The sequence below is a fragment of the Antrostomus carolinensis genome, unplaced genomic scaffold (assembly GCF_000700745.2).
Source record: "Antrostomus carolinensis isolate BGI_N321 unplaced genomic scaffold, ASM70074v2 scaffold29472, whole genome shotgun sequence".
NCBI classification, from domain to species: domain Eukaryota; kingdom Metazoa; phylum Chordata; class Aves; order Caprimulgiformes; family Caprimulgidae; genus Antrostomus; species Antrostomus carolinensis.
The window spans coordinates 13,746-23,093 of NW_010302188.1; the positions used below are offsets into that span (position 1 = coordinate 13,746).

The following is a 9,348-nucleotide window of genomic DNA, read 5'->3' on the forward strand; positions in this document are numbered from 1 at the left end:
TTAATGGATATCTCCATGGAAAAAAGTAGCAAATTGATTCCTTAAGGGAAATGAAGTGCACGTGGATTAAAACTTTATCAACCACTTCACAAACATTTTGTCACAAGTTTATCTTTTCCTGAAAAATAAGCATTTAGCTACCACTGCTATTACAGCCAGGAGCATATAACTATAGTTCTTGATGTAGGGCTCAGTAATTAGGATTGTTGAGATCACATGTGAAAGAATGACAGCAGTTTTCCTTGCCTCATAGGGTAAATTATTGTTGAGATTTTTGCCACTTCATAGAATTCTGCCACTGAACACAAGAAAGATCTGAAACAGCAATACAGACAAAAACTGAGCTGGCCATCAGCAAAGCTGACTCTCCTCTTGGCATACAGGTCATAGCACAAGTTCTACCACAACACAACCGAAGAGGATGCACTTAGGTTTTGAAAATAATGTTTTCCTAACATTAGTATCAGCAGCCTTTTCTTCATCTTCCCGAACCTTGAAAAGCAATGAAAAAAGAAAAGGAAAAAACACAGATACATAGATTATATCAGAACAGACACAGTGATCTGTGGGAGGAAAACCTTATTTCTGTAAAAATAGCCACCTCAGAACAAAAACTATGGACACATCTGAGTATCCAACAAAGCATAAGTACAGAACTCTTATTTGCATGTCTGCAATATATTAAACATTGGACATTTAATACCAAAATACTATCCCACATTTATATGCCACATAAAATGACTTGATGTCAACAGTTCTCAGACCTATCTGTCTGTCTTCAGAGCTGTGAAACCACCATCCATGCCCACACGCAGCCCACATGAGCAGAGTACATATCCTTCTCTTTCCTCCTCCATGCTATTACGTGCCTCAAAACATTAATTCCTGCATCTTATGATAAATTTTGTTGAAAAGTCTTCAGGCATGGCTGTCCCCTCACACTTCTTAAAAGTGCCAGGTGTCATGGGGCTCTCCTTAGGACTGCAGTCTGCAGTATAACGCAAATAACCTAGTAACAGTGCAGTAGGAATCAGTAACACTCAATCTCTTAGTGCTCTTACCTCTTTACCACCCATGGCTTCAAACATCTTTTCTAGCTGCACCCTCAGCTGTTGGATGTTATTCATCAGGATGCAGGGCTGAAGGGACAAAAGCAGGTACCTGTTAGTGCTCAGGAGGCCAACACATCTTCACCAGTGGTACAGTCTGTGACTCAACACCCTTTCCCAAGTACCACCAGATCTGAGAGTCCAGTGGGACATAGGGCATACACAGATTTCAGCACTCAATCCTAAAAGAGACAAGTCATTTTTTCTCCAGATTGAAATGGGATGGCTAGTTCCAAAAACCCCAGATCATGGAGATCTCTGCTGTTGTATTTTCCTGTGATATTTCCTATTTCCACAGCTTTATCACAGAGAACAAGCTGACAATAAATCAATGTCAGGACAAGGTCAACTCTCTGCAGGTCCTGCCATGCCCTGCGAGTGCCCAAGCTGTGTCCCCTTCAGCCTCTTAATGCTGCAATGTAGTATTGTGCATGGTGTACATCCCAGATCAGAAGGGGAACTGCCAGCCTAAGCTGCATTCAGAGACATATCTTGGTCCTGCCAGGCCAAGCTTGGGAGCAATTCAAGGGCAGCCTGAGCAATAGACCCTTCCCTCTGCAGCTACATTCCCAGTACAGGTGCAGGAGATAGCAGAACTGGCATGGGACAGACACAGGGTTCAAAAATGTAAGACCTTGTTTTCTTTAATACACAGAATTTTACTTAACTCAGAATTAAACAGCAAGATAATTAGATGGAGATAACAGTAAACCAAGAGTGCTGCTCAGTAACAGATCTACAGAGCAACTTGTGCCCAAGTTTTAGGTTTTCTTTTTTTAATCACCTCTGTGACACACAAACCAGACAGGCAGAGTAGAAGTTAATTTCAAGGGGACCTGACAGCCTCCAAGCCCTGCAGATCACCCTCAGGACCCAGTTTTATTTTATGGCTGAGACAGAATTCAATGCACAAAAGCATACAAATGATGACAAAAAACAATACTGAAAATATTTCCACCATCAACATGGTCAGGTGCAATGCAAGAAAGTTGTTTTTATGAGGACAATTATGTGATTCCTCAGGGCAGAAGAGAAGCACAGCATGACTCACCAGTTTCTCCTTGGAACAGTAGGACTGGAAGCTCTTGGAGACGATGTCAGCATACTGCATCAGCACTTTCCCAATAGTCTGCCAAGACAAGATGTGAGCATCATTACTTGTCCTCTATCGCTCCTGGAGAACTCCAGTCAATAAAATTGAAAAAAAATCATACTGTTTTGCATCCCACTAAGGGAAGATAAACAGATGGATGTTGAGGATGTTACCTTAGCAAACCTCCTGTTATAATGAGCAACAATGACAGGGTCTGGGCACTCCAGCTTCTTAATGATCTCAAAGCTCTGATTGAGCTGGGTGAAGACGTCCACCACTGAGCAAGAGAACAGAGCATGCTCGGATGTTTGCTGGAACTAAAACAGAAGTACAAAGAGTCATTCTCAAATTGAAAGATCTGAAATACATCTATTTCATGGGTGTCTCCATCATCTGCCATACTTGAGGCAAGACAACTTTACCAAAACTTACATCTTTCTCAAAATTAGTCAAAAACTCTCCAAAAGGCTCAGAGGAGCTAAATAGCCAATTCTGTTCAGTTATAAGTTTACTGTCCTTCACCAACAATTAATGACAAGCACCAATTAATGAAATGCATGTCTTGCCTGTCAGTTAATGAAGAAAGAAGGAGAAAGTGAGGACCTTTTTTTAGATTTTTCTTAAAATTGTAGATATTAAAGAGAATGCTTACACAGCATCACAAACTACAGCGCAAACAGCCACTGAACAAATGGGAAGGCTCTTGCTCTCCATCAGGAATACGCATCAAATCAAGAATAAGATTACTCTGTCAGTGGATTAAGGTCACATTCTCACTGCATGACTAAGTATGTGCAAAGTGCCTTAGATTTCAATAACCTCTCACAAACACAGAGAGGTGAGAGAGTACCAAGCCATGGCTGACTGATTAACTGTGTCAGAACAGAAAAGACATAAATTAATGATATGCACCTTGCTATTAAACAGCTCTCTGTGACCTGTAGAGAAAAGTCCTTAAAAAAGCAAGTTTCCCAGTTGTTTAGCAAGCAAAAAGGGCTGCATCCTCCATTTGTATGACAGCTGAATTTACAGTGTCGTTGTTTGGTTCTGGGCACTGAAAGATGTAGCACCAAGTCCTCCACTCAGAGTGACCTACATACCCCATCTTTTTTGTCTCTCTCCAGAGCACCGTGCAAGAATTCTAAGGAAACATCTTCATTTTCATCCAGCCACTGCATCACAAACTGCTCAAACCACCTGCGAGAGGGACAGGAAAGACAGCAAGTTACAGCAAGAAACAGAGCATCCCAACAAGACTCAGACAGTGCTGCTGTTTCAGCAAGCATTGTGAAATTCAGATATCTGAATGCTGTTATCTGCGTGTGCAACCAAAGTTCCTCAAAATACTCTGACCTGTACACAAGTTACCAGTGAGCAGGGTCTGTACCATCACTTGGACTGGACAAGCAGAACACAGCCTCGTCCAGCTTCTGCAGATTGTTGGTCCTGCACTGGTTTTGTCCTTCTCCCCTGGTCTTTCCACTTTCTTCATACCTTCCCCTTTTTTCCCCTTGAGTACCAGCTTTGACTTTACATCATCTCAGAGTATTTTTCTTTTCTTCCCCTTTCATCCATGTGCCAGATAGGGCAAGAGAGACCTCCAATACTACTTTCTTTGCACACTAAGAGAGACAGCAAACTGTTCTGCTGCCCATTTGGGTCTACCATGTTTCACGTGAGAGCTGCAAATGAGTATAAAAGGAGGAAAAGAAGCGCCTGTTTTCCAGGGCCCTTCAGCCCATTTACCTGCAGATAAAGACATATTTCTGGAGTGCCAGGATGAAGAATCAAGGCTAGAAGTTTTCTCTACTTTAATACTGCTCTTCCTTTCCCCAAGCCTTCTCTAGAACACCCTCCCACTTCTATGGGATGCTGATCTCACTGTGAAGATGCTTGAGTAAGATTAACTTTTGGTGATGGCACATCTGCTAGGGCTTGCAGGAAGCCAGCCAGCCCTGTAAGTGGGCTCTTCCTTGTTTTCTTTTAAAGAAGCACAAACTTAGAATGCTGGACCAAAAGCCTTGGAACATGGTCAAGTCTCCAAACCAGACAGGTCCCAGAAGCAGGACAGCAAGGTTTGTCTCTGTTCCTTCTCCTCAATTAGGAGAATAAGCTAAATGGTAGAGCAGATTCCAAGAAGTTGCTGAAACAGCCACTGCTGTATCTCAGGGAGATGCCTTACATGAGGTGGTGCTTGGAGTTACCTCCTGCACTGAACAAACGGCTCCTACACAACCCCACCTTGGCCAAATAGGCAAGGTGAAAAGTTGCTTTAGTGATGGTATCTTACAGCTGGTCATCCCTCTGTTCTCTGCTTGGTGGGATGTATCCACACAGAACAAATGTAGGGGCAGGTTTGTCTGTCTTTAAGCAACAACATAGTACTTACGGCTTTATTTAAATGTCTGTCTGCGATCTGTTCTGTGCAAGTGCCAACATACCACAGCTGAAGCAAATCTTAATTTCAAATATTGCTAAACAGCATTCACAAATAAGGAAAAAAAACTGCCCATGTGTGATTTCAGTCCATACAAAAGGTTATTATATCAGCTTCACAGAGAACAGCCTCCTCTAAACAGGCAGCTGTGTTCATAGTGATTGTGCTATTGATAGGCTGAGTTTGCAAAGAACACGAAGGCATGTGCCAGACATGAGAGGGAGATCAAGAGCAAATTCACAGACAGAGCGTACCAGATAGCCTTAAATAATCTCTACACTTTGAAATATAAAGCCCATCAATGTTAGTATTGGAAATTGTAACTGACACAGTGTTAAACGCCAACAGCAACCTGTCTAGGCAGCCCTATTTAATACAGACAGTAGTGGTGGAACATTGTCACAGACATATGGACTTCCAGTGTTCTGGAAAAATTCCTTTTGAATGGCACTTCAGGATCCTAAAAGACAGCATATTTCAGTCTACTGCAAATTTCTTGAGCTTTCCACATTTTATTATTAATTATAATAGCATATTTTAAAGCAACAGCTCAATCCTTAGAAGACAACTTGAGTAGTTTACAAGGAAACAACTACACATCTTCCACGTCTTTCACAGTTCCCAGGCTGCAAATGATGACTGCTTCACATGTCATAGATCCATGTACAGGGAGAATTACTTGTTTGTGTCAGAAGCCACAATTTTCACTCTGAGAAGTAGAACTATTTCCTGATTATCATTCACCCTTAGTTATTGCACCGTATCCATAAGAAAGGGATAATAGAATCATAGAATCACAGACTGGTTTGGGTTGGAAGGGAGCTTAAAGATCATCCAGTTCCAACCCCCCTGCCATCAGCAGGGACACTTTCCACTAGACCAGGCTGCTCAAAGCCTCATCCAGTCTGGCCTTGAACACTTCCAGGGAGGAGCATCTACAGCTTCTCTGGGCAACCTGTTCCAGTGTCTGACCACCCTCACAGTGAAGAATTTCTTCCTAATATCTAATCTAAACCTCCCCTCTTTCAGCTTAAACCCATTTCCCTTTGTTTTGTCATTAACTGCCCTTATTAAAAGTCCCTCCCAGGGACTTTAAAAATTGTTTAAATTGTCCAAATTGCTTAAACAAAGGTAGTAAGGAAAAAGGTACTATTGGGGGGGGAGGGGGAGGGGAATTGCCACCATCTCCCCAAATGAAAAAAATGCATTACCTACAGAAAGAGGTTTAATATGAATAACTGCAAAGTGAATCACTTGGATCAGGTCAGGAAATTCTGTAACTACATTTGCAAAGTCAGCCTCAACTTTCTCTCTTATTGGCTGGCAGGAAAACACAAGAGAGATAAATCATTTAATAAATACTTCCAGTCCCTGGGCACATTCAGGACCACAATGTGCTTTGATCTGTAACACAAACCTAGAGTTATCTTAGGCCAAATACCCCTTTAACAGGGTTTTACTAGCAGGTCTTGGGCTACTAAGCAAGTCGGGGGGACTCTGAAGACTACAAAGGCAACGTATCCAAAATGATATTCAAAATTATCTAGCCCAGAAACTAATAAAAATAATCTGATTTCACACAGAAATAGCTTCAAAATATTGCTATATGGCAAATATCTTCTTCCTTGCCTGCTTCAATTATTGATTGAGAAGCAAACACTGCAATGACTCACGCACCAGCACACAAGGCAGAGGCTCACGGTGTTGCTTCAGAGACATTCAGTGCTTGCAGGGGTCAGCACAGCCTGACTCGAGACGGCACAGCCAACCTCTCCAAATGAGGTCTGCACAGAATATGCCTCAATCCTGCCTGCCAGGAAAAGGCATGTGGTGCTTTGTGACTAAATGAAAGTTTACCTCTGTTGGTTGCACAACAGTAAGGTAACACAAAAGGCTGCAATTTCAGCTTGGCCATGAGCCTGGCTCATCTGGTCTCAAACTTTACAGGTGATTTAATCTTGTTCATTTGCTGTGTTGATGCATGTGGGTACCCAATGAACATCCTGTGGGTCTTGGCAAGCACAGAGGCAAGACAGCAGCCAGGGTTTCAAAGAATAAAAGAATAAACACCATGTTTGATGAAGTAAGCCAGAAGAATAGGACAGGGTTTCAAAGGAAGGAATGCACTCCTCCACCAGAGAAGAGGTAGTCTCCAGTACTGCTATAATACTAGCTGCATGCTAACATCAGTTTTAAAGCAAAACATAGACCACTTCTTTACACATCTAAAAAGCTAGGGGTTGTTGGAAACTGACATTTCACAGCTTTTAGCTGGCAGCTAAAAAGTGAAGAGAGGAAATTTTGAAGATCCACTCCCAGCTGTGTTGCTACTTCAGTTTCAGAAACTGCTGCCGAATTTCAGAAAATAAGGGGAGCATCAAAACTTCAGCTTCAGTACTTTAGAGCCTTCACTTTATTCAGTCATATCTCAAGGCTATCAGAAACATGGTTTCTCATAGTTTCAACACAAAAAGTAAGTTCATGGATAGTCTCTTGTCATTTGAGTAGACAGACAGCTAAGCTGGTCTCTGGACAGCAGCAATTCAGTTTCATCTAAAGAATTTACTGACGTACTAACCTCACGTGTGGACTCCTTTGTTTAAGAAAGCTTCTAGGCTAAAAATAGTTGTGATGAAACAATGAGAGCATATTGCTGTAATTGATACCAAGGGGATATTTTGTGACAGGTGAAGGTTATGGTTGAAATAAACATCACTTGTGTCTGACAACGCGGCTATTGTACTAAAGGAGAAGTGAAGTAACAAAGCCAGCGGCTGCATGAGCAATGAAGCTCTACCACAAAGACCAGCAGAGCAGAACAGTCTGCAAAAGATGGCAGAACGAAACTGAGCATCATTATCCTGATTACACAGGAGAAAAAGAGAGATTAAGAATATCTGATGGCTTGCCTGAGACTGCACTGACTCAGAGGCACAGCAAAGAGAAAAGGGCTTCCAAGACTGTCACTCCAGCACCCTGTTCACTGAGTTTATGCCGCTTGCTGACCTGATTTGTTAAGCAAGGCCCATAGTCCAAGCTGAGCAATTATGCCAACTGCCTCAAGTCTTATTAGTATGCAGCTAGCACCAGGCTTGAGGGACTGTGTGCACCACAGCATGGGAAGATAATTCAATATGCCAAACTGGAAACACAGTCCAAGCAAGATATTTTTTTTCAAGAGGGGTAAATGCAAAGTGCTGCATTTAGACAGCAATGAACAGTCATATATACAGGAGGGAAGAACATCTTGGACACTTGCTTGGATGGATGCCTGGAGGCTGATTTGTGGCCCACTGGAAGCATCACTAGTCAATAATGCCATTGAAGAAAAAAAATAAAATCTGCTATTATCCCAGCAGGCAAAACAGCAGCACTGCCTGGAAGGCAATGCAAGGCAACGTCTAGATGAAACATCAGTATTTAAGTCTGGGTGTTGTGTGTCCAGATGCAGACCAGCTGGAGAGAGGCAAGTAAACCTCACTTCAAAGGAAAGCTTGGAATAAACGGGAACCTGCAGGAGACTGGGAAGGGACATGAGAAAAGCATTTTACTCTTGTAAAACAGGAATAATTTGTTCTCCATGCCCAGGCTGGTAGGACAGGACATAATAAGCTCAAATGAAAGCAAGAAAGATTTGGAAGGAGAAGAAGGGGAGTGTGTTAAACCCCCAAAACCCAGTGGAGGGGTAACAGTGAAGCACAGGGAAAAGAGCTGCTTGAAGGATATGTGGAGCAACCATCACTGAAAGTCTCTGAAAACCAGTTAAACACTGGTCAGAAACAACACATCTGCTTTTGCCTTAGACCAAGCGTGGGACTCTAGCTACGGTACTCTCTCTCTAGGTTGCTCAGACAACTTTTTGGGCTCATAAATCTTCTTCAGGTCTGAAACCTATTCCTGCTCTCTTAAGGTAAAATAAAAGTTGCAAACAATTGCTTAGAGCTGAAGAGCGACTGCTTATCTGATGTTTCCAAATGAACCACCTGGTCTTACTAAAAAAAGAAAACATTATCTTTACTTATAAATCCTGTTGTGTGTGTATACATATGACATTCATATACACACATAGTACATACAGATAAAGTTGTATCTATTAACACAAGAATGTAAGCATACATCCAGAAGTCTGCTGTCCAAGAATTGACCAAAGCCTACACTGCAGGCACAAAGTGGCTTAAAGACTGTCCACGCCATTGTTAAAGGCTTTGAGATCTTGGGAGACACTGTGCAATAAAGGATTGAGTTGTGTCAGGGACAGTAGCACAGAACTACAGAGAGGACAAACATGCACATAAACACAAAAAGTCAGGAGTGAAGAAATGGTGTATCATGTAGGCAGCCACAGGAGAACCAAATTACTACCCTCAAGGTACCACCACGAGAGGCATAGTGGAGATTCACTACAGGAGACTAAGACACTCACGCTGGATATTCAGGCACTTTTCCCTTGAAGGCAGGCAGATCACGAACATATTCATTGTACAGCCACTTCACTTTGAAGTGTAAATTCATATAGTCTGCACTTTTACACAGTCTGTGCTTCTCATGCTCTGTAAGGAAGGAAAAAAAAGCAATTAGGTCTGAATTTACCACTATCACCGCATCAGGCGTGGGACGGTCTTATAAAGCATGTCTAGAGTATGCAAGGGTTTTGAGGCTGAAGCACCTATAAAGCCACAAAATCTTCATGACACAGGACTTTGGCAGCA

General features: G+C 42.2%; 1 protein-coding gene across 1 annotated transcript in view; it reads right to left on the minus strand.

Annotated features, from left to right (window-relative positions):
• The window catches only part of LOC104521661 (protein unc-13 homolog B), a gene marked incomplete at its 3' end in the record, with an annotated part of 82,721 nt that overhangs the window by 11,703 nt on the left and 61,670 nt on the right, over nt 1-9,348 (minus strand). The window contains exons 19-23 of the mRNA XM_029083957.1: nt 9,063-9,189; nt 3,303-3,399; nt 2,376-2,519; nt 2,161-2,238; nt 1,062-1,139 (exon numbers count right to left, since the gene is read on the minus strand). Coding sequence (XP_028939790.1) covers nt 1,062-1,139; nt 2,161-2,238; nt 2,376-2,519; nt 3,303-3,399; nt 9,063-9,189 — 524 coding nt within the window. The remainder of the gene's footprint in view (nt 1-1,061; nt 1,140-2,160; nt 2,239-2,375; nt 2,520-3,302; nt 3,400-9,062; nt 9,190-9,348) is intronic.